The 25,404-nt window shown below is 39.7% G+C and overlaps 1 protein-coding gene and 1 long non-coding RNA gene across 8 annotated transcripts in view; one reads left to right on the forward strand and one right to left on the reverse strand.

Annotated features, from left to right (window-relative positions):
• The window catches only part of LOC309650624 (transmembrane and coiled-coil domain-containing protein 5A-like), a 35,553-nt gene extending 20,089 nt beyond the window's left edge, over window positions 1–15,464 (forward strand). The window contains 6 exon segments of the mRNA XM_082442231.1: window positions 1,188–1,244; window positions 1,698–1,757; window positions 2,186–2,250; window positions 3,181–3,238; window positions 5,086–5,126; window positions 9,429–15,464. Coding sequence (XP_082298357.1) covers window positions 1,188–1,244; window positions 1,698–1,757; window positions 2,186–2,250; window positions 3,181–3,238; window positions 5,086–5,126; window positions 9,429–9,627 — 480 coding nt within the window. The 3' untranslated portion in view covers window positions 9,628–15,464.
• Window positions 1–25,404, reverse strand: part of LOC309651089 — an 808,972-nt gene that overhangs the window by 703,777 nt on the left and 79,791 nt on the right. The gene's annotated exons all lie outside the window — the stretch shown is intronic.

Consider the following 25,404-nt stretch of genomic DNA (forward strand, 5'->3'; position numbering starts at 1 on the left):
AAAGAACCAAATTTTGGAGACTTCCCTGGTGGCGCAGTGGTTAAGAATCCGCCTGCCAATGCAGGGGGCATGGGTTCGAGCCCTGGTCCGGGAAGATCCCACATGCCACGGAGCAGCTAAGCCCATGCGCCGCAATTACTGAGCCTGTGCTCTAGAGCCTGCAAGCTACAGCTACTGAAGCCCACGTGCCTAGAGCCCGTGCTCCGCAGCAAGAGAAGCCACTGCAATGAGAAGCCCGTGCACCATAACAAAGAGTAGACCCCGCTCGCCACAACTAGAGAAAAGCCCATGCGCAGCAACAAAGACCCAACGCGGCCATAAATAAATAAATAAATGAACCAAATTTTTTTAGAAGTTATAATGCCCCACATATGTAATCTCATCAGTGGCTACGTTTCCCCACCTTACCAGCATCCCCTGTGCTTCAGCCACATAACTTCTTCATACATACCAAAGTTCACAGTCTTGGCCCTTGTTGTAACCTCTGCATGGGACATATTTCCTCCAGATCTCCATTTGACTAATATTTATCTTTCAGATTTCAGCTCAAGTATCATCAGAGAGGCCTTCGCCGACCACCTATATTAGCTCTTATGCCATCACTCACTCTCACTCTCAGCACATTACTCTGCTTTTATTTCCTTCACAGCACTTAACCATTATCATGTTGACTCATTTGTTATGTCCCCCTACTAGAATGTCAGCTCTGTGAGGCAGAAAGCCTATCAATTCTGTTCACCATTGTATCCTCAGTACTCCCCCTGCCCTTTCCCTGTCACTCCAGTATAGTGGCCAATATAGAATAGGCTTTCATCAAATATTCAAGGAAGGAAGAGAGGAAAGAAGAAATACAGGGAGAAAGAAAGGAGTGAGCCATGAATATATAAAAGCAAAAGTGACACTGAATTTTTCAAGGTTGATGTTTTTCTAAGAGAAATAGCTAAGGAAGAAGGAAGCTAAGAATTGAAGTTTAAGGGCAAAGGAAGCACTGATGAATACTCAAGTGGTCAAGAGTGCAGGCTCACCAGGCAGCTGCAAAGGACAGTTTGACTGCCCTCCATCAAAAAGATATCTGAAATGGTGCCCAATGCACTTCAACCACCTTTGAGATAACCTTTGCTATAGCATTTCAGAATGGAATCCTGTTTTGGCCTTGCTGAGTTACCAGCCTCCTTCCCTGTCTATAGGTTAAGTTACAACAGCTGGAAGCCTCCTGTGCAGACCAAGAGGAGGAGCTGGCCAAGGTAACCACAGTAACTTCAATGTTACTCCTCCCAAAGGAAGGGATACTCGATTCTTGGTCAGACGATCTGATGCATTCCTCAAATGATTGAGTTATAATAAGGTTCTAGATCCCAAACCATTATGGGATCAGGAGGCTATGAAGGAAAGGAAGATGACTATAGTCTCCTAAGTTACCTTCTATTTAATATTTTTTATAGAATACATTTCATAATCTATATCTTCCACAAATTAGTATCTATTCTTCTCCCAACTGTGCCCAAATAATCCCCATGGGACTATAAAACACAGCTTGTTTACCCTCAAAAACATTAGTTTATATGTACAAAAAAAAATATTTAGAACAATTAGAAAACCACATTTAGGGTCTGGTACACAGGAGGGAACAAGTGTACTATTGTTCTTATAGCAATTCACTGAGAAAATTTAAGACTAATAAATTTTAGTCTCCTCAGGTAATAGAAGACTATGCACTTGTGGCCCAGCTCTGTGAAGATCAGGCCCTCTGCATAAAGGTACAGCCTCTCAGTAAAGGGACAGCAAAGGGTTTGTTCAGGTACAGGGTGAAATGGAACCAGGTTTTTCAGAGCATACTGTCTGGAACAATTTTAACTCTTCAAAGTGTCATTCCAGAGGGATTTTAGGGTCTCTGACACTCCACCACCAATATCATTCTGTTACTTCCCTGGTCTCCCAGCCTCTGTGCCCTTAACTTAATAATGAACACTTTTCCTGTTTATAATCCCAATTACCCCCAGGGACCTGTCCAATGGTGAAATATAGTGAGAGATCAGTAGTGGTGGGGTGGAAGCTAGGAAGGAGAAAAAGTGGCAGTGGGAATACCAAACATTTATGTTACAGTGTAATAATGCATGTTTATTATGATTAGGAAAAGCACAGGGCTTTAATTAGTAACCGTGCTTTCTTTTATTTCTCTTTGAAGAAGTACCAGGAAACTTTGAAGAAAATAGAAGAAGAACTAGAGACTCGGTTCCTCGAGAGAGAAGTGTAAGCTTTGGCAAACAAAGGAACATCCTGGTTTTAGTGGTAACTCCATCTCAGCCTGGGTCAGAGCAAACATCTCTCTAATTCCAGTTTGGAATTGTGAGGCCCCCAACACCACATATCTTTCCCCTCTGTAGTGATCAGGTCGACCCCCACTGAACCACACCAACTTTAAAACGCAGGTCCTTCTCCCATCCTTCAAAGACTGGAGAAATACATCTCCCTTCATAGCTTTATCATGTTACCAATTATTTGCATTTATATTAAGGGTAGGAACGTGTGCTTTAAAAAGGGTTAGTGGTCAGGCACCTTGATAAGTAGAACATTCATATTAAACATAAATAAAAGCTTCCTTCCCCCAAAAAATACCCCTTGAGTTTGTCAAAAGAGTTTAAATGATGAGAAACTAAACCAAAAACCTCACTTCCATTTCTTGACCCTCTTTAGATGTTAAATCTTAATTCAGTCAAGAAGTATCTCTATATATTAAATATTTTGGAATCTTGGGGTGAAGAGAAAGAGACCCAAACTGCATAAAGCCTCTAAATAGGCAGGTACACACCGTGGCCTTGTGTCCAAGACACCAGGACTTGGAGGTCCTTGCCCCTAAAGGATACCTTCAAGTCTCCCAAAATCCTTCCTGAGTACTAGGTATGGCTTGACTGCTAAGCTAAGTTTCTAGAACAAGGCTAGTCAACAGATATTGCTATACTATCTATTAAGTATCCACTTAGCCACTTACTGAGTACTTGAAGAACAGGTAGTATGACTGAGGAACTTATTTTTTATTTTAATTAATTTAAATTTAATAGCTACATGTAGCAACTGGCTACAACAGAATTAGAATATAAAACTGTTTTTAAACAACCATCATATAGTATGAATCTTTGAGTGCACTTGATTCAATCTCTATCTTGGTTCTTTTCCCCCTAGGTCAAAAGTCATAAGCATGAACTCAGCATGCAAAGAGCGTAACGGCCAAAATAACAAGGTAAGCACCTACTCCATCTTCAGCTTCTTCAGTGTCATTGCCTTTCAAAGGAGTTTCCAAAATCACTATAAGCCACCAAACATCTAGCAATCTTCCCATGTGAATTTTCCAAGAACAGTACCAGATATAATTCCAAAGCATTTCAACCCTAAACAAACAAAGAGGATGCTAAGGAACAACTGTCTTCCCTCTTACAGCTGTGCAAGTGATGTGTTCTCAAAGAAACCAGCCCAAGACCAAAGAGAGTTTAGAATAGAAGCGAGAAGGAACATTAACTGAGGGTACACTCTGTGGAGAGAAGGCCAATACATGACACATACACCACTCCTCTATCTCCCGTAATCACAGCACTCTTTCCTGATGATCCCAGCATGCTCCAGAATCTTTTTCTGCACAGAACACCAAGGGCATCTATCACCATCTAATCAGAGTTGGCCTATGAGTTAAAACATAGGAAGCAGTTGCTTCTTTATGATACAGCTTCAGTGTCTATTCATCTTTAACATCATGTGTCACCAGCACATATGCAAAGGTCTGAAGGAAACAGATGTGGATGTAGAGCACCAGGCCTCTTGGCCTGCTTGGTGTCTTGTGGAAGCAAGTACATAGATAAAGTTTATTGGACTTTAATTGTAATTTATATTTCCTTTAGAGCCAAGGTTGACATTCAGCAGAAATTTTATGTTGTTGAGATATATGGTCTTTATAATCTCAGAAAAGAGAAGTCATCTCTTCCTTAAAAGCAAATATCAACATTTGACTATTACCCTTGAGGTCCTCCAGATGTCTGAATATATGTTAGACCATGTCCACAGTGACTATAGTTCCCACTGTCCTGAACAGGTTATTCTGGTCCCAAGCTTATGTATTCCACTCAGCAAGCAAAACTCCTGAAATTAACTGAAGTCCACCTCTCTAGAACCAAGCTTGGCATGCTACCTGATGTGTCCCACCATCTATTCCCGGTGCCTTATTAAAGTATTCCTTCTGACCACCTATCAGAGAAACAACAGGACTGTCTTCATCAAGATTATCAGAGTCCATGTGATGGTTCAACGACCTATGATGTTTGAGCAATCTCTTTAGACAGGCTGCCTGAGCAGCTGACCAGCTAGCGTGCCACTTAATCTCACTCAAGCTATAGAATCAAATTTGTAACCCAGAAAGCTGCTTTCTAATTCCAATTCTGCAAGCCTCATTTCCACAGTTTTAAAGTGTGATCATAATCCCTCTTCCTTTTTATCTCACAAGGAAGTTAAAAGGAAAATGAAGTAACTGAGAAAATATTTTGGAAGAGGGATGTTACAGAAATCCAGGATATATTCTCATCTTTACACTTTTATAGCTTTCAAAATTTATCTCTTGGAATATGTTTGTGTGGTTTTTATAGCCTGTAAACTTCTCTAAGGGTCACTGGCTAAGTAGAAGGTAAGGGTATAGTTGAGAGAGCCCAGAATGTGAACTGAGAGGACCTGGGTTCCAGGCCTGGTCCTGCCACTTACAAGCTGTATGACCCTACCCTTCTAAGTCTTCATTTATTCCTATCAATATATAAGAAGGTAATGCAGTTTTATATATATATATATATATATATATATATATATATATATATATATATATACACACACACACACACATACATATATATACACACACACACATATATACACACACACACATATGTATGTACATATATTTGGCTTTGAAAATTTCATCTGCTTATGTATATGAAAAAATTTGTAAAATTTTACTTAAAATAACATTTAATTAATGGCTCAGTACTACTTGGCAGTGATAACAGCCTCCAGAAATTGTTTATTTATCACTGTCCTTTCTTCTTCTCCCAGGATAACTCTCTCCAACAGAAGAAAACAGGGTTCTGTAAAACGTAAGTAAATCCCTTTGAGTAAACTTCCCAGAAAACTGGGAGTTCTACTTAGCCATACTAGCAGATAGCAAAGTCTAGACAAGGAGAATATTGTATACACACACACACGCACACACACAGTCAAGTCAACAAATTTGTTTTATCAATGACTACATTTCTCAGTTCACTGTTATGACTTCCTTGTCCAAAGGCGATGACTAATCTCAGCTTTCCAGTATTAGAAGCCAGTGGCCTAGCAGTAATCAGAAACAGGAATCCTGTCACCTAGAAGAGATGTGACAAGTCTCATACTTACCCCCTTTTCCCTTCAACACTTTCAACTAGTTTGATGTGTCTGGTTTCCCAGTAACATCAGTTGATTAGAAATGGGGACTCCAACAAAAAAAAAATTTAAAAATTAAAATTAAAAACAGAAAAACAAAAGAAATTTTAAAAAATAAAAAGAATAAACAAGGAGGGTTATAAAAAAGAAAGAAGGAACTTCTGCAATATACGATAACACTGAGGCACCTTGAGGACATTATGCTAAGTGAAATAAGCTAGTCACAGAAAGACAAATACTGCATGATTCCACTTATATGAGGTATCTAAAACAGTCAAGTTCATGAATCAAAGTGTGGAATGATGGCTGCCAGGGGGTGGGGGGAGGGGGACATGGGAAGTTACTAATCCATCGGCATAAAGCTTTGGTTAAACAAGATGATTAAGTTCTAGAGATCTGCTGTATAACATTGCACCTGCAGTCAACGAGAATGTGCTGCACACTTAAAAATTTGTTAGGAAGGTAAATCTCATGTTAAGTGTCCTCACCACAGTAAAATAAATTTTTTTAAAAACTTAAAAAAAAAAAAAAAAAGAAATGGGGAGGTCCTTCTGTGGTTCGTAAGCATGAAGATTGGGTTTTTACACTATTGTGTGAGATATGCCTCCCTCAAACTTTATCACAATGTCAGCACATTACCCCCTAATGTGAAAAATAAAAATAGGGAGAGAATTTCTAAATGCAAGTATACCACTGCCTTACAGCAGATAAAAGAGAGAGAAAATGATTGGGAAAAGGAGACAGCACCTAACAGTATTCAGCACATAATAATTGCTCAAAAATCTCGTTAAACCAAATAAGAACTCAAGATTCAAACAAATGAGTGGATATTAGTCCTTAGGGAATCACTGTGATAGCAAAGTAAAATTGGTATTGAAGCCCCTGCATTTTTAAGAAAAGGTCAAATTATGTTCAGTATAGTATGTTTAAGAAGGCATAGAGAAACATATATTTAAAGTGGTATGAAATGTGATTTAGAAAAAGTCCAATCAAAATGGTTAACATAAAATTATTGGTGCTTAAAGGTCAGCTCCAACTGTCTGGAAAATTTGCTTAAGAGGGATACTCCTTCATACCAGATACGTGAAGAATTATATATTTCAATATCCTTAAATACATGTTCCCAGAACAACTAGCAGAATTTTCCCTAGAACTCCTAGGCCACCTTCGCCTATAATTCAACACCAGTGCCCAGCATGGAATTGCCCATGTTCCTGTGATAAGAACGATCTGCCATAGAGTTAGTAGCCTAAAGAAACATAAGCCCAGCAAGTCTAGCTCATCACATCAAACTACAAATGTCTTTCCTCTTGCTCTGATCCAGCATCCTTGGAGCACTGGTATACTGTGCGCTGATAAGAAATTAGAAAGCTAGGTTATTCCTAAGATTGTCCCTGGGCATGTCATCCCAGACCCTTCTCATGAATACTGTATCCAGCTTCAAGGAGAGTGGTGGAAAGAGGCTTTTAAAAGGCTTTTGATTCTAATTTTGAGCAAGATCCTGTATTAGAATGGATCCTGGCTCTTGTCACCAAGATTAACTCTACAGGAAAACTTAAGGAAACTGGAGGGGAAGGGGCTGTTTTTGACTGGTGAGTGGAGGTGGGCCATGAATTTGTCCTGAGGCAGAATGCAGCCCAGCACGACCAGATAAGGGTAATATAGCAAAGGAAACAGTGCAGGTTTGCTCGTGGAAATCATATTAAAACCACAAGGGCACAATAATTTATCAGTTAAATAAGAAATCAAGACTACCATAAGGAAATTTACAGAAATTTATTAGGAAATATTAAAGGTAATATAAATAAAAGAAAGAAGAGAAATACCATGATCATGGATAGGAAGCCTTAATATCATAAACATATCAATGGCCTCCAAATAATTAATATAATCAGTTCAATTCCAATCAAACTCCCCAAAAGATTTTTCATGGAATTGAATAAAATGATACTAAAATATATTGTATATGGGAGAGTAAATGGGTCAAAAATAACCTGGGCAATTTTAAAGAAGAGAAAGGAATGAGAAACATGCCCTTTGAGATATCAAGACTTACTGGGAAGCTACAGTAATTATGATAGTGTAGTATTACTACAGGAATAGGAAAATCAACCAATGGAAAAGAACATGTGCTCAGATACAGTGCTCATATAGAACCTTGATATATGACAGTGATTATATGTCAGAGGGGAAAGAAAGGATTGACAGCTCAGTAAATATGGTGGGGAAAAAATGGTTATCCAGATGAGAAAGAAATAAGATTGAATTACTACTATACAGTATAACAAAAAAGCAAACCCAGATGTGTTCAAGACTTAAATACCAATTAAAAAAAAAAAACCTACAAAACTCAGTATTAGTTATCTATTGCCACATAACAAATTACCCCAAAATTTAGTGGCTACAAACAACAAACATTTATCAACTCACACTTTCTGTGCATCATAAATCTGTGAGCTACTTAGCTGGGTGGTTCTAGCTCATGGTCTGTTACGAGGTTGCCGTTAAGATGTTGGCTGAAATTACAGTCATTAGAAGGCTGGGCTGAGGCTAAAGGATCTATGTCCGAAGGAGCTTACTCACACAGCTGATTGCTGGCAGGAGGTCTCAGTTCTTCATCAGATGGACCTCTCCACCAGACTACTTGTGTGTCCTTATAACCTGACAGCTGGCTTTCTCCTGAGAGTAAGGAGGAAGCCACAGTGCTTTTAGTACATAGTCTAGGAAATCACACACTGTCATTTCCATGACATGTTATTCTTTAGAAGCAATTCATTAAGTCTATTCCACACTCCAATGGAGAAGAATCTCTCTAAGGGAGGAATACCAAAGAATTTGTGGACATATTTTTAAACTACCATAAACTCAACACAAAATAGTATCTTTTTGGCCTTGGGGTAGGGAATGATTTTTCAAACAAGATACAAAAAGAAGTGATTCTAATTAAAGGAAATGTTGATAAATTAGACTTTATTAAAAATAACTTTAGGGACTTCCCTGGTGGCACAGTGGTTAAGAATCTGCCTGCCAATGCAGTGGACACGGGTTCGATCCCTGGTCCAGGAAGATACCACATGCCGCAGAGCAACTAAGCCTGTGCACCACAACTACTGAGCCTGCGCTCTAGAGCCTGCGAGCCACAACTACTGAAGCCCATGAGCCTAGAGCCTGTGCTCCTCAAAGAGAGAAGCCACCACAATGAGAAGCCCGTGCACCTCAACGAAGAGTAGCCCACACTCGCTGCAACTAGCAAAAGCCTGGGCGCTGCAACTAGCAAAAGCCTGGGCGCAGCAACGAAGACCCAGTGCAGCCAAAAATAAATAAATAAAATGCACATTAAAAAATAAATAAATTTTGTTCTTTAACACCTTAGAGCAAGTGAAAATTATAAAGTAGAGGGCAGATATTCAAAATACACACAATGGAAAAGGATTAATATCAAGAACATATAAAGAATTCCTACAAATTAATAAGAAAAGTCCAAACAACATAGTAGATAAGTGGGCAAGAGGAAACACAAAAGATGAATAAACCTATGAACAGATGTTCAGCACCATCGTTCATCAAGGAAATGCAAGCCAAGACCATAATGAGATATTACTTTATACCCATCTGATTGGCAAAAGTTTAAAAATCTGATAACATCAAATGCTGGAGAGGATGTGGATCCACAGAAACATAAACCCTGCTGGTGGAGTATAAGTTGGTGCAACTACTTTGGAAAACAATTTTCCAAAATAAAAATAAAAAACAACACAAGATAATTTCAGATAGTGATAAATGCTGAAAGAAAATTAAACATGGTGATGGGAGAGAGAGTAGCTGGCAGGCCAGCATATGGGAAGAGGCTACCTTTATAAGGGGTTGTTAAGAGTAGAGACATTTGAATATCAAGGAGTCAGACATGCATTTAGATTATGACTATTTTGTTCCAGGTTTTCTAACCTCTAGTTAACAGTTTTTTGGCTTTCTCTTTCCAGGATTTTTCAATATTTCTTTTTCACCACCCTGTTTTTCATCAGACTGCTGGGCTACTTGTTGTTCCACATAAGTTTTATAAATCCAGATCTCTTTGTCAATATACTGCCCAAGATACTGAGCAGGAACATCTTGTGGAAGCTAAGATGCTTTCTCTTTCCATCTCTCATGCTTGAGACAGAGGACATGTTACCCCACTGACCCCCAAGAAATATCCTGGAGCAAAAGAAGGCAAGTGGTATCTGAGTCCGTAGACTAAGAGATGGTGGAACTTGTGGAGGAAAGAGGTTTTCTTCAGTTATTTCCTTGAGGTTTGCCTACTTGATTACCATCCCTCCTCACATAGTCTTTCCAAGATTAACCTTGCCCAGTAAAGAGCTCTTGTCAATGGATTTCTGTGGGTATATGGATAAGCTAAATAGTACCAATAGTAAACAAAGTAGACTATTTTTGGAATAATATCATAAATGCTGAGCAAAATTAGAGTTGATCAATTCTTCTAGTGAATCTTAAAAATCTAAGACACAGGATCCCTGCAAAGCAGAAGATTGTTCATTACTTACATTAGAATTCTTTGGTTGTAAGTTGCCTTAGTTTAAGCTAATTTATAAATTTATAGCACACAAAAAAGTATTGCCTCACGGAACTAAAAATCTGGGGCTTCAGGCATGGCTGGATCCAGAAGCCTCAACGTAATGTCATTGGAGTTTCATCTCTCTCTTCTCATCTCATTGGATGGGCATTTTCCTTTTAGTGGGAAGATGCTGCCAACAGCCTAAGACTCATACTACCAGATTAGCATCCTTAGCAGAATGAAAGAGTCTTTTCTAATAGCTCCAGCAGGAAATTTCAGATAAACTGACTTAGCTGTGGTCAACTGTCTACCCCGTCCCACAATCAATGTGGCCAAAGGGATGGGAATACTCTGATTAGTCAAGCATGAATCCATGAACCATATGTCCAAACTCTTGTAAGGGGCAGGGGAGGTAAGGGGACAAGAAAGAGATAAGGGAGTCAGCCCCATGTAAACTATATGGAATGTGTTTCCCAAAGGAAAGGGGGCACTCAATTCCCAGAGAAGGGGAAAGGGATACTGGACTGGCAAAAGCTGACGTTCACTTAATCACTAGTTTTAACCTTACGTATAAATAGCCGACCTCGGCAATTAAAACTCAAAGCTGTAGCTCACTTCATATGTCTTCTTACCAGTAAAAACTATAGCTTCTCAAGATCATAAATCAAGATAAACTACTGCAAAGAGCTCAATATAAATATGTAAAGAACCAGGTTTCTAGGGCTAAAGTAAGCAAAGATTCTAAAGTAAATAGCACATGACATATAAACTGCTTCACAAACTTGGGGTAACCTAAATATGGTCAAACCTCCTATTTTTCCAATTAATTGCTGAACCATCCATGTGCCTTATTAACAGGATATACTCAAACTACCTCTTGAACTTTCCCACCCTCCTAAATGATCAGGACCCTTAACAGCTCTGAAGTCCAAGAGCACAAAGGGGTCATTCTGGCTTCCACACTAGCAGGGAATTAACTTTAACTCTTTGGTTCACTGTCATTTCTTCTTGGGGCCACATGATGTCACTGTTGAAAACTGGTCCTACACAGGTTGATTAAATAATTAATTATCCAAATTGAGACATATCTGATAATAGGAAAGGACACTATTAATAATTATGTCAGCACAAGAGAAACTAGACAGGGCTGTTTCAGCAAACCAGGATGTATTGCCATATATATACATATATATATATATATATATATATATATATATACACACACACATATACATATATATATATATATATATATATAAAAAATCCAAGATCTTGTTGACATGGTGTATTTTGCTGAGGCTGCTACATCTCATTCTTCAGTGTTAAGGGTGCCCATACTTAGAACCCTAGTGCCACAGCTGAAGCTGCACCTCTCCTTCCTTTCACATACCCAGATGTATGTTCCAAGGTCAGGTTCCTAGAGGATTAAGATTGACTCCAGTTTCTCCCACCATCACCCTTGCCTCCACAGGAAGCCCTGCAGTCTGGGAAGTCAGCCTACTCTCAGGAAACCCACCCTCTGGAGGTCAAGGGGTTGGTCTGAAGACTCAACCCTCAAAACACAAGGGCTCAATGATACCCTACAAGGGAGGCTCCGAGGTGCACACCTTCCCTTCCAGGCACTTCCCAGTGCCTGGGAACTTTTCTGAACTTCTGCCCCTTGAGAAGAGAAACATTCTACCACACACACTAAGATGTCTCAGCAGACCCAGAAACAGTTTGCCATGACACTCACCCAGCCCCTTTATAACAGACATAATGTTCATGATCATGAATTCCATTTATTAAGCACTTTTATCATGTGCCATACACTGTACTACATAGTTCATGTGCATTATTGTATTAAATACAACCTTCCAAGGTAGATACTCTACCCAGTTTACAAATAAGCCAGTTCTGAGAGCAAATAAAACAACCAAAGTTCTGAGTTGAAAGAACCAGAATCTGTGCCTGTGTCTGGCTCAAAACCTTGGCCTCTATAACCTCTAATGTTTCTAATATTAATAGCAGACATTGACCAGACAGCTGGCCAGGGAGAGGCTGAGGCATAGTCCAGAGTGGTGGGATATTTACCCACCTGTGAAGGGGGAAATCCCAGCCATGGCTACATTTATAGAATTAGGGAGACTCTCAGACAAATCATAGATTCATAGAATTGGCAAGGAATTTAGAAATTACTCATTCAGACCCAGGGAGGCCCTTTTCCCCAAATCACGTAACTAGTTAGTGACAGAACCAGGATAAGAACTTGATCTCTTGAGTATTTTTCAGTGTCCCTTCTGGGAAACTAGCATTTCCCAGCTCTTTACAGTCAGGCAATAATATAATGAAGATATTGCTGCAATTGTTATTTAAAACCAAAATCAACTGCACCCTCCTGTCTTCTAATGTAAAGGCATAATTCTTAGCTCTGGGGAAATAAACCTCCATATTTCTCTTCATTCCCCTAACAGGCGAAGAGGAGAGAAGAAAGGGTGACACTTGGCATGCATGAACCTTTTTCTAGCAGAGTACATTAATAAATCTTGAGTTATGCAAAGTGTGAGCTGTGGGGGAGTGATAAGTGCTAAAACCGAAATGCTCTTCATAATAATGAAATACAGGGAATTTTTATCATATCTGAGAGAAGAAGCAGGAGAGAAAGCTAAACAAAATGATGAGACACTGAAATCCAAGTTGGTAGAAATGGACAAGGGACTTTCAGAAGACAAGGAAAGCTGTTATTCAATTTCAGATTATTTTCGAATAAGTGGTGCTGCAATATATGCTCTTACACACTTACTTAACTGGCCAGTAAAATCTACCAGATATAGTTGTATATATTTGCCTCTACAAGTTGCCTTTTATTGACTCTTACAAGTGAATTCCAGGAGAAAAGAAGCTGTTATCTCTCAAGTTTGAGTCAATGCTGAATCAGATATAAAGAAACAGCCATTAAGCTATACAACAGAGAAATAACTCGGAGAAAAGATTTGCAGAAATCCTTAGAAAAAGAACAAAAAAACAGTACATGGAATATGGAGGATGGCAGAAAAGGCAATCTTAGCTAGTATCAAAGCGTGGGGTGGCTCCTGGTGACATCTACAATAGAGTGTAGCAGAATCTTCTACACCTCTTCTTTCCTATTGGTTCTCTCCAAAGAGATCGATGTCAAGGAGATTTTCCCCTATGTTTTCTTCTAAGAGTTTTATGATTTCAAGTCTTACGTTTAAATCTTTTGAGTTGATCCATTTTGAGTTGATTTTTGTGTATTGTGTAAGGTAAGGGTCCAATTTCACTCTTTTGCCTATGGATATCCAGTTTTCCCAACACCATTTATTAAAGAGACTATCCTTTCCCCACTGTGCATTCTTGGCATCTTTGTCAAAAATTACTTGACCATATATGTGTGGATTTAATTCTGGGCTCTCTATTCTGTTCCACTGATCTGTGTGTCTGTTTCCATATCAATATCGTACTGTTTTGATTACTACAGCTTAATAATACAGTTTGAACCCAGGAAGTGTGATGCCAGCTTTGTTGTTCTTACTCAAGATCGTTTGAGTTTATTTGGTGTGATGTGATTCCATATGAATTTAGGAATATTTTTTCTGTTTCTGTGAAACTTGCCATTGGAATTTTGATAGAGATTGCATTGAATCTATAGATTGCTTTGGGTAGTAATTTTTCCAATCTACAAACATGAGATGTATTTCCATTTATTTGTGTCTTCTTCAATTTCTTTCATCACTGTTTAATAGTTTTCAGTGTACAGATCTTTTACCTCCTTGGTTAATTTTATTCTTAAGTATTTTATTCTTTTTGATGCTATTGTAAATGGAATCATTTTCTTAATTTCTTTTTCAGATAATTTACTGTTAGTACACAGAAACACAACCGATTTTTGCACGTTGATTTTGTACCCTGCAATTTTACTGAATGTGTTTATTAGTTTTTATAGCTTTGTGGTGAAGTCTTTAGGGTTTTCTATCTATAAAAGACCACGTCATCTGCAAAGAGATAATTTTTTTACTTCTACCTTTCCAATCTGGATGCCTTTTATTTCTTTTTCTTGCCTAGTTGCTCTGGCTAGGACTCCCAGGGCTATGTTGAATAGAAGTGGTGAGAGTGGGCACACTTGTCTTGTTCTTGATCTTAGAGGAACAGCTTCTAGCTCTTCATCATTGAGTATAATGTTAGCTATGGGCTTGTCATATTGGCCTTTATTATGTTGAGGTACAATTCTTCCATTCCTAATTTGTTAAGAGTTATCATGAAAGGATGTTGGATTTTGTTAAATGCATTTTCTGCATCAGTTAAGATGATCATATGGTTTTTGTCCTCATTTTGCTAATGCAGTATATCACATTTATTGATTTGCATATGTTGAAACATCCTTGCATCCCAGGAATAAATCACACTTGATCAAGGTGTATGATCTTTTTAATGTGCTGCTGAATTTGATTTGCTATATTTTTGTCAAGGATTTTTGTATCTATGTTCATCAGGAATACTGGCCTGTAATTTTCTTTTCTTATAGATTCCTTTTCTGGCTTTGGTATCAGGGTAATACTGGCCTTGTAAAATGAGTTGGAAATGTACCCTCCTTTTCCATTTTTTGGAAGAGTTCAAGATAGATTTGTATTAATTATTCTTTAAATGCCTGGTAAAATTCACCAGTGAAGCCATCAAATACTGAACTGTTCTTTGTTGGGAGAGTTTTGATTACTGATTCAATCCCCTTACTTTTTATTGGTCTGTTCAGAGTTTCTATTTCTTCTTAATGTAGTCTTGGTAGGTTGTAGGTTTCTAGAAATTTATCCATTTCTTCTAGGTTATTTTATTTGTTGGCATCTAATTATTCATAGTAGTCTCTCATGATCTTTTGTGTCAGTGGTATCAGTTGTAATGTCCTCTTTTTCACTTATGATTTATTGCATCTTCTCTCTTCTTGGTCTAGCTAAAGGTTTGTCAATTTTGTTCATCTTTTGAAAAAACAACTCTTAGTTTTGTTGATCTTTTCTATTATCTTTCTACTCTCTTATTTATTTTTTCTCTGATCTTTGTTATTTCCTTCCTTCTACAAACTTTGTGCTTAATTTGTTCTTTTTTTTAACATATTTATTTATTTATTTTTGGCTGCGTTGGATCTGTGCTGCGTGCGGGCTTTCTTTAGTTGCAGCGAGTGGGGCCACTCTTCGTTGCAGTGTGCAGGCTTCTCATTGCCGTGGCTTCTCGTTGCAGAGCACTGGCTCTAGGTGCACAGGCTTTAGTAGTTGTGGCACGTGGGCTCAGTAAGCTGTGGCTCGTGGGCTCTAGAGCGTGGGCTCAGTAGTTGTGGCCCACGGGCTTACTTGCTCCACAGCACGTGGGATCTTTCCAGACGAGGGCTCGAACCCGTGTCCCCTTCCTTGGCAAGTGGATTCCCAACCACTGCGCCACCAGGGAAGCCCTAATTTGTTCTTTTTTTCCTTCTTTTTTCTTTCATTTTCACCAGGGCACGAACCCGTGTCCCCTTCCTTGGCAGGTGGATTCCCAACCACTGCGCCACCAGGGAAGCCCTAATTTGTTCTTTTTTTCCTTCTTTTTTCTTTCATTTTTGGTCTTAAGACACCAAAAGCACAGACAATAAAAGCAAAAATATGCAAGTGGGACTACATCAAACTTAAAAGTTTCTGCACAGCCAAGGAAACAATCAACATAATGAAAAAGCAACCTACAGAATGGAAAAATTTTTTGCAAATCATATATCTGATAAGGGGTTAATACCTAAAATATATAAGGAACACTTACAATTCAATAGCAAAAACCCAACTAACCCAATTTAAAAATGGGCAAAGAATCTGAATAGAAATTTCTCCACAGAAGGAGTAAAGGGGATAATTAAAGGCAATAGTGATTTGTGGGTGGCAAGGACTGTTCTATACATTTCTCTATCACTTTAGTAGCTCATCGAAGAGAGGAATGTTAGCACATCTTGATTTGTTCTTGACTCCCCCAAATTTCCACAATCACAGCTCTCTGTTTTAAGTGCTGGTAAAACTTTTTCTCTTTTGGGGTTAGGAGACTACAGAAAGAGTAAGACTGGAAGGGTGGCCTATTAGGAGTTAAATAGTGCTAGTTCTTTATAAGCAACAGTTTTCCCTACCTCCACCTATTAGAGCCCCATCCCAACACACACACCCCAGTCAATTTGGAAACGAAGAACCAACCTCTCAAGGAGAAGTAGGCTTGCCCCTCTCCAGGGATCTTGGTGCCAGCCACACAGGAAAGGCCACTATGGAGGTACCAATCCTTCTCCTCTCTTTGCTAGCCGCTCCCCTCCGTGGGATTTAAAGCCACAGTCAGTAGAACTGCTCTATATTCTTCTCTCCTCTTCATTCTACCAAAAGAGTCAGAAGAGAAGCTCCACTTCACATTCCCACCCCACAGGAGGCAAACCACGTGGCTTGGTAAAATTCTTTTGCACCCTACCACCAGATCTTATGTCTCTTCCTTTCCTCTGATTCAGTCAGAAAGTTCCCTCAGAACAGGTCCTGACATTTATTACAGAGTCCAAATTGGTAATATCCACTTTAGAGCCCAGTGGCTAATCCCAAACTAGGTGTATAATTTACACTCTGCCTGATACAAAGCTGCTCCGTGAATCTGCCACTGTCATCTCCCTGCATGCCGTTCAGTCATTTTGTAGAAGCACAAGATCCTTGAGAGCCCAGCACTGTATGACACTGCTGCAAAAAATATTTCTATCACTATGCTGCTCTGCGATGACTCAGAAAAGATGAAACAGGCGAGAAGATACCAAAATCACGTTGCCAGAGGCACAGTGCCGGCCTGTTATGCAAGCCAAAGAAAAGTCTGTATCCACTTTCTCCACACGGTGGTGCTAGCCTCAAAGAATTACCCAAAAAGGAAATAAAAGTGTTCCACTTCCCTCTCAATGATAAAGCTGTATACTGTGCTCAAAACATCACTCACCGAAGGGTGATTAATTTACATTAATTCTGCAAATAAGCATGTAAAATAAATGAGTTTCTCCTCATCCTCATCCCCACCCTACTTCCCAGGGGGAATAAAAGGAACCAAATCACGGGGTTATTTTTGTGGGTTTTATTTTTCCAACTCACTGATTCAATCTTTACCGACCCTGGGGCAAAAGAATGACTCATGCTGGGCTGTTGGATGTGTACAATCCTGGCACAGAATCTTATTATTCCTGAGTGGGAGCTGGGGTAGCCTGGGGGGAGCTGGTCAGCTAGCCATCTATAAGGTTCGTCATTGGGTTCCTGTAAGTGCTGCTGGCAGTCTAAGAAGGTAGGAACAGCAGACATTTCACTGGTGTCAATGAATAAAACAAGGTGGGTTCAATGTGGGTGCCTTCCAGGCCAATGGGCAGAGAAGAACAGAAAGTCTGGTTTTGGCTTCTAAACCCAAAAATATGCCCTCCACCTGTCGTAATGACCAAGTCTCACCAGCCGCCTCTTCTATTTGTGGAATCTAACTCTTTCACTTAAATGTTTTCCAAGCTCAGGGGGATCTCATTAAGCATGCTAAATAGTGCTTAGGCAACGCAGATGATGCCAGATGGAACCAATTACCAGATATATAAACAAACAACTTTTAAAAACATAGTGCCTGTCAACACCAAAAGCACCCTCAACTTTAGAAAGGGAGAACTGACAAAAGTTGGTTAATGGTACTCTGTCAGTCAGCCCATACCTGACGCTGATATTGATAACAGTAACAATCATGAGCACAATGATGCAGGTCCAAACTGTTTTCAGAGCTGGCCCTAGACACTGGCAGCTTCCTAATACCTGTGATTTGGGAGATAACACAAGGTACCACTTACCATTATGCCTAAATATCCCCCTCTGGCCTACCAGGGACTTTTGACCCTTTTACATGTTTAAAATCCTCAACTTTAGACAAGAGCTGCAAGAATATTGTCCCTATAATTTCATTCATAAAATATACATCTTAACAGAGAAGAAAGGAAACACCCTAGCAAAAATGCCCATTAGAGTGAATGAGGTCATTAGATTGCCTGATTTACCCTGGAAATAGCAAGGAGCTGGATCCTGAGAAAATGCCATATGAGACAAGGGTTGACAAAAGCCAAAGAGTTCAGCAGTCACAGGTTCCAGGGTCCAATGACTTGGAGTACAAGTAAGAATGAATCTGGAATGAGTCTGGAAGGATTTTCCCATTTATCACAGATCAGACATAGCAAAGTGATGGCTCACAGGCTCAATCAAATTCAGAGTTGCATTTCACTTGGCTCAAACAGTGTTTTGTTTTTTTTTTAATTTGAATTTATTGTAAATTCTAGAGATACCATCTAAAATTCTAGATTTTGGACTTTAAAAAGGAAAAGTTTTGTCACCACTGGACAGAATTCTCATGGGACAATAATTTCTCAAAGCTGAGAAGTAACAGCTGAGTCAACAGTACATGGCCATTTGTTCACCATAGCCTCCATTACCCCAGCTGTATTATACCTGGTGTACTTCACTCATCTGTGCCATCACATGCCCCTTTAAGTCCTAACTGACCTTGATTCCTGAGGGCCACACAGAAGAGAAAATCCTTAAAAGATGATGATGCCTATAGTGAAGGGAGGTCCCAAAAGACAAAAATTTTCTGGAAAGAACAGCGTCATTCATACCTGACAGAACTAAAGGAAACATCTAGAGAAAAGTTAATATAGCACAGCTTATACTGGGCTAAGTAGAAAGCACAGAGTTTCCGGGACTCAGCGCAGTGTGAGGAGGAGAGACAAATGAAAAACCATATGATGAGAAAGTGTTCCTGAATCTCAGCATTTGATTTATGAGGAGGCAAACCACAGACTTACCAACGAGTCATATGAACTTTAGAAATAGCCAAAGGCTCCCTGTGTGGCAAGGATGCAGCCTATGTGCTCACTTTCCCACAGCTCATGGATGAGGAGTGATGGAACTGAGCTGCAATAAAGGAGGTTTGGCTTAGGCTGAACATCAGGAACAAATCATGCTCTAGAATTATATAGACATTAAACTCTGAGATAACTGCACAGAATTATAAATAATTTGTGCTTAAGCAATCTGTGCCCGAGTCTTAATTTATAAAGGTGACTGAGTGATGATACAAAAAAGTCAGTATCATTGAAAAAGAGTTTACTGTTACAAGTCCCCAGAAATGAGAGGCACATGGGGAAGCACCAGAGTCAATCAGGAGGCAGAAGCAAAAGGGACAAGAAAGCATGGCCTAGAGTCTTGATTATGTTTTCCATGGAAAAGGCAAAGCACGGAAGAGAAAACAGTTTAAAACTGGCTAGCTTGAATAATATTGGCAGCCTCTACAGAGGTGGTCTCTAGTTGTCTAGTACCCGGCCCTAGGTGATTAGGGCAGGAGAATTATTGGGTTTATGTGAGATTTAGATAAAGGAGGTAGTTCGGGGTATGGACTCAGAACTGGTTGGTAAGTTTATGATTTTTGCACACCTGTGAAAGCTGGACCACAGGGGAGATGTAACCAGCTCTGACCATTAGTTTAGCCTGGTGATTAATGGATGCCAAATAGTCAAACACAGAATCTAAGAGAAATCAGATCATTAGGGAATTTAAGAACTCTTCAGTCCAGTCCCTCCATTTTATAAATGAGGAAATTGATACTTAAAGATATGATGTCATCTGTCCAAAATCCAATGAAGCTTGTTAACAGCACTGCACAGAATAGGATTCTCATGCAAGACTCACAGCTCTGACCTATCTGCTACATTGTATTGACTTATGCTGAAAAGCACATTGACGTCTGCAATTCCCTTTATCATGTCTTGAGAATCGAAAGCGGGGAATGGCAAACTTTTTCTGTAAAGGATCAGATAATAAATGTCTTAGGCTTGTGGGTCATATAGTCTCTGTCACAACTACTCAAACTCTGCGATTGTAGCAGTAAAGCAGCTGCAGCTTAGTGACATAAACAAATGGCTGTGTCTGTGTTCCAATAAAACTTTATGGCCATTGAAATTGTAATTTCATATTAATTTTCATTATTGTCATGAAATATTATTTAAAAATTGTTTTCAACCATTTAAAAATGTAATAACTATTCTTAGCTTGCAGGCTGTACAAAAACAGGCAGCAGGCTGAGTTTTGCCCGTAAGCCAGTTTACTAACCCTTGGGCTAGATAATTTGCACACTTGCTGTGAAATCTCAGATAACTGAACCAGATGACAGTTCATCACTCTAGGTCTTAGTTTCTCTACTGATAAAATGAGGTAACTAGACTCTAAGGTCCCTTGCAGGCCTGTGACCTTGAGGCATTTGCCAAGGGTACTCAAAGACAAAAACGGGCTGTGAAAGGGAATCTGTGGGCTCTTTCACAGGATACTATAACACCATACTTCTCTCAGATATCTCCAGCAGCCAAATTCAGGAATGATATTGCAAAAAACATTAGATACACAAAATTTTAGAGTAAAAAAAGATTGTGGAATGGCAAGTTTAGGGAATAGGACTAAATAAATTTCTCTACTCTAGAACCTCTCAAACCTAACATGCATAGGACTATCCAGAGGCGGGGGCTTCCAAAAGCAGGCTTTCAGATAAGGACTTGGGTACAGGTAGTTTATGTCAGAGACAGAAATAGGAAACACAATGGGACAGGGAAAAATGAGATAGGGAAATGGGAAACACCATGTAGTTCATGTTAATGAACAAGTTACTGCTCTGAGAAACTAGAGCTCAATTCTGCTGGAAAGTCTCCACGAAACTATGGTGTGGCTTCAGAATTATTTCGAAGAGGGTGGGGTGGTTTCAGAATTTATCAAGTCCAACTTCCCAAAGACTGAGGGCTGTCCTGAGGGCATGAACACTCCCATGGCTTCTGGGTAGCACCTGTAGTGAACCCAGAGAAGCTCCCAGAGTGCTGAAGAAAGCCCTCGGGCAAAGAAGAGAGCTGGGTTAAGGTAGGAAGCTATCAGCATGCCAGAAACATATACCATGGCTATATTCAGAGAGGTGTTGAAGAGATAAGGTATGGCTGTCAACACATTGGCTACAGAGGTAAGGGGGGGGGGGGCGGGAAGGAATCAACATTTCCTAACCTCATTTGCCCTCAAAACACTTTTCCATAATTTGACTCCAGAACTCCTTTTTTCATGAAGCATCTGTCCTTAGAGAGATACCAGTTGAAGGTAAATAGAATAGTGCCAGCGACTGGGTAATCTCGGTAAAATTAGAAGATCTCTTCAGGCTCTATTTTATAAAAATTGATATGACAAAGCATACACTAAATATCAATAAGCCTCTATCATCTCTGGGGCAGAATCTAGGCCAATACGCTTCACACAGTGCCAGGTATGAGGTCAACTCCAACACAGAAAAAAAAAAAAAAAAAAAAATAGCAAAGAACAATTCACCTCCAAATGAGGCTGCCATCTGAAGTGATGCATGTCGGAGGAGGGACAGAATGTTCAAAGTGTAGTTGGAACCATGACAAGGCATCACCATCTGCCATCTGAGTCCCATCTCCCTAGTCTTTAACCATCTGCACACCTGCTCAGGCATGTCACATTGGGGAAAGGACGGCCCTGCCATCATTAACGCAGTGGTAATAAAAACAAAAGCTGGAGAAATAGCTCCAAGGCCTCTGACAGCATTACTTCCTTAAATTTGGAATCTGCTTCCAAGAAGAAATCTATAGAAAAGAGATTCATAAGTCTAAAGTTTAAATCTACGCAGAGTTGAAATATCTGTGTGATCTGAATTTTTAGACTAACAGGTCATACACAGAAAATCAGCAAATTGTTAAAGACATAACATAGCAAATGCTAAATAAAACATAATCTGGAATACATTACACATTCTCATTTTGAACTTTGATCAACACAAGAATCACCTCTCTCTACCTTCATTCAGATTTCATCTCTAGATGCACTTTTCCCAGGAAAGCTAAAATAAATCCGTCTAAAACTAGTTATGGAGAAGTGCCTCTAAGCGCTCAAAGCAATCAGTTCTTCAGTTCTTCACAGTTTGACTGTTCCAGCTCCTTAGAGTCCGCACACCAGCGACTGGGTTTATGTAAATGTGGCACATCAAAAGAGGGGTAGACCTCATCCAGGATCCATTCTCTAAGGAATGCTATTTACTTGGTCTATCTTCTCTAGGCAACAGGATTTTGATTCTAAATGTTAGATAAGGTCCTCCCAGTTCAAGTGTCTTTCCTTAAAAATAACTGAAAATTCCAAAATAACTAAAAAAATAACTAACATTGTTTTAATTTCGTAATTAAAAAGACACCACAGGACTTCCCTGGTGGTGCAGTGGTTAAAAATCCATCTGCCAACGCAGGGGACATGGGTTCGAGCCCTGGTCCGGGAAGATCCCACATGCTGCAGAGCAACTAAGCCTGTGTGCCACAACTACTGAGCCCGCGCTCTAGAGCCCGTGAGCCACAACTACTGAGCCCACGCACCTAGAGCCCGCGCTCCACAACAAGAGAAGCCACCGCAATGAGAAACCCACGCACTGCAATGAAGAGTAGCCCCGGCTCACTGCAACTAGGGAAAGCCCACACACAACAACGAAGGCACAACACAGCCAAAAATAAATAAATAAATATATTTATTAAAAAAAAAAAAAGATACCACCAAACACACCATTAATAAGAACTCACTGAATATATTCTATGCCATGAAATGGATATACCCTTTTCTAATTACTTAGGTTAAGCATATGAACCTATGGGGAGGAAATACCAAATAGCAGTTAGACGAGCTCTGAGGTCAGACTGCATGGGTTCACTCTAGCTTCATCACTTACTAGCTGTGTGACCTGAGGCAAGTCATGGAAATTCTCTGAGAGTCAGTTTCTTTGTATATAAATGAGTAGCGATAATCCATATAGATGAAAATACATATAAAGTGTTTACCACGGTATCTAGAGAATAAGAGTTTTAAAATGTTAGCTATTTGTGGTACGCTGAAAAATGGTCCCCCAAAAGAAATCTACATCCAAAAACCTGGAACCTGTAAATATTACCTTATGTGGAACAAGCATCTTCACAGATGTCATTAAGTTAAGGATCTTGAGATGGGTAGCTCATCTAGATTATCTGAGTGGGCCCCCAAATGCAACCACAGGTATCCTTATAAGAAGGAGGCAGAGGGTGATTTCACACACACGTACACACACACATGCACACATTGAGGAAAAGCTAATATGAAGACTGAGCAGAGAGATTTAAAGGTGCTAGCCTTGAATACTGGAGTGATGTGGTCACAAGGCAAAGAATGTCAGCTGACACCAGAAGCCAGAAGAGGCAAGCATTCTCCCCTAGAGCCTCCAGAGAGAGTGCAGCCCTGCCAACACCTTGATTTCAGCCCAGTGATAAAGATTTTGGACTCCTGGCCTCCAGAATTATGAGAGAACAAATTTCAGTTGTTATAAGGCCACCAAATTGGTGGTAACTTGTTAGAGCAGCCATAGGAAAGTAACACTTGTTATATATTTATATTGATTCCCTATTGCTACATAACAAAACTTAGTGGCTGATTTATTTATTAAATAACATTTACTAAATAATATATTAATAACAAATTAATAATAAATTAAATAACATTTAATAGATATTTATTACCTCACAGTTTCTGTGAATGTGGAATATGGGTACAGCTTAGCTAGGTATCTCTGCTTCAGTCTCTCACGAAGCTATAATCAAGGTGTGAGCTGTGGTATCATCTTAAGGCTTGAATGAAAAAAAATCCAAGCAGGATTCAGTCCTTAACAAGGTACTAGACTGAGGGCCTCAGATTCTCACTGAATGATGGTCAGAGGCTGCCCTCAGTTCTTTGTCACATGTGCCTCTCCATAATGCAACTCACAACACGCAGCTGACTTCATCACACTGAGCAAGAGAAAGATCAACAGGGAGGGAGATGGAAGTCGAACATCCTTGTTAACCTAATCTCAGAAGTGATATCCCATCACTTTTGCTGCATCGTCTTTGTTAAAAGTGATTCACTAGGTCTAAGATCATTCACTACCCAGAATGATTACTGCACATGGTAAATACACCCACGTGCCAGGAAGGTGACAACTCCAATTGCATGAGGACAGAAGCTCCTGTGCTGAGGACCCTTCTAGACCTTGCCTTGGGTACCTCTTTATCTGGCTGTTCTGGCTGTTCATTTGTATGCATTATAATGTCCTCTGTAATAAACACTGGTAACGGTAAAGTGCTTTCCTGAGTTCTGTGAGCCATTCTATCAAATTATTGAACCTGAGGAGAGGGCCATGGGAACCCCCAATTTATAGTCAGCTTGTCTAAAGTACAGGTAGCTCAGACTTGAGACTGGCATCTGAAGTGGGGGCAGTCTCATGGATCTGAGCCTTTATCCTGTGGGGTCTATGCTAACTCTGGGTAGTGTCAGAATTGAACTAAATTGTGGGACACCCAGTTGGTATCCACAGAAAATTGGAGAATTGCTTGGTGTGGAAAACCCACACATTTGGTGACAGAAGTGTTGTGGGTAAAAACAGCCCATTACTGGCTGTAACAAATTACCACAAACTTAGTGGTTTAAAATAACACAAATGTATTCACTTACAGTTCTGGAGGTCAGAAGTCTAAAATGAGTCTTCTGGGCTGCATTCCTTCTGTGGGCTCTATGGAAGAATCCATTCTTTTTTCTAGCTTCTAGAGATGTGCTACATTCCTTGGCTACTGGCCTCCTCCTCTATTTTCTTTTTTTTTTTTTTTTTTAGTAGATCTTTATGGGAGCATAATTACTTCACAATACCGTGTTAGTTTCTGTTGCACAACGAAGTGAATCAGCCATATGCATACACATGTCCCCATATCCCCTCCCTCCTGAGCCTCCCTCCCACCCTCCCTATCCCACTGCTCCAGGTCATCGCAAAGCACCGAGCTGATCTCCCTGTGCTATGCAGCTGCTTCCCACTAGCTAACTATTTTACATTCAGTAGTATATATATGTCGATGTTACTCTCACTTCGCCCCAGCTTCCCCCTCCCACCCCGTGTCCTCAAGTCCATTCTCTATATCTACATCTTTATTCCTGCCCTGCAACTAAGTTCATCAGTACCATTTTTTTTTTTTAGATTCCATATACATGTGTTAATATACGATATTTGTTTTTCTCTTTCTGACTTACTTCACTCTGTATGACAGACTCTAGGTCCATCCACCTCACTACAAAGAACTCAATTTCATTTCTTTCTATGGCTGAGTAATAGTCCATTGTATATATGTGCCACATCTTCTTTATCCATTCATGTGTTCATGGACATTTAGGTTGGTTCCATGTCCTGGCTATCAGTATTATCTTCTCCCTGACCTTGCTCTTGTCCTCACATTTTCTGTCTGACTTGTCCTTCCTGCCTCCCTTTTACAAGAACCCTTGTGATTACACTGGACC

This window comes from Balaenoptera physalus (assembly GCF_965194825.1).
Source record: "Balaenoptera physalus genome assembly, chromosome: 2".
Lineage (NCBI taxonomy): Eukaryota > Metazoa > Chordata > Mammalia > Artiodactyla > Balaenopteridae > Balaenoptera > Balaenoptera physalus.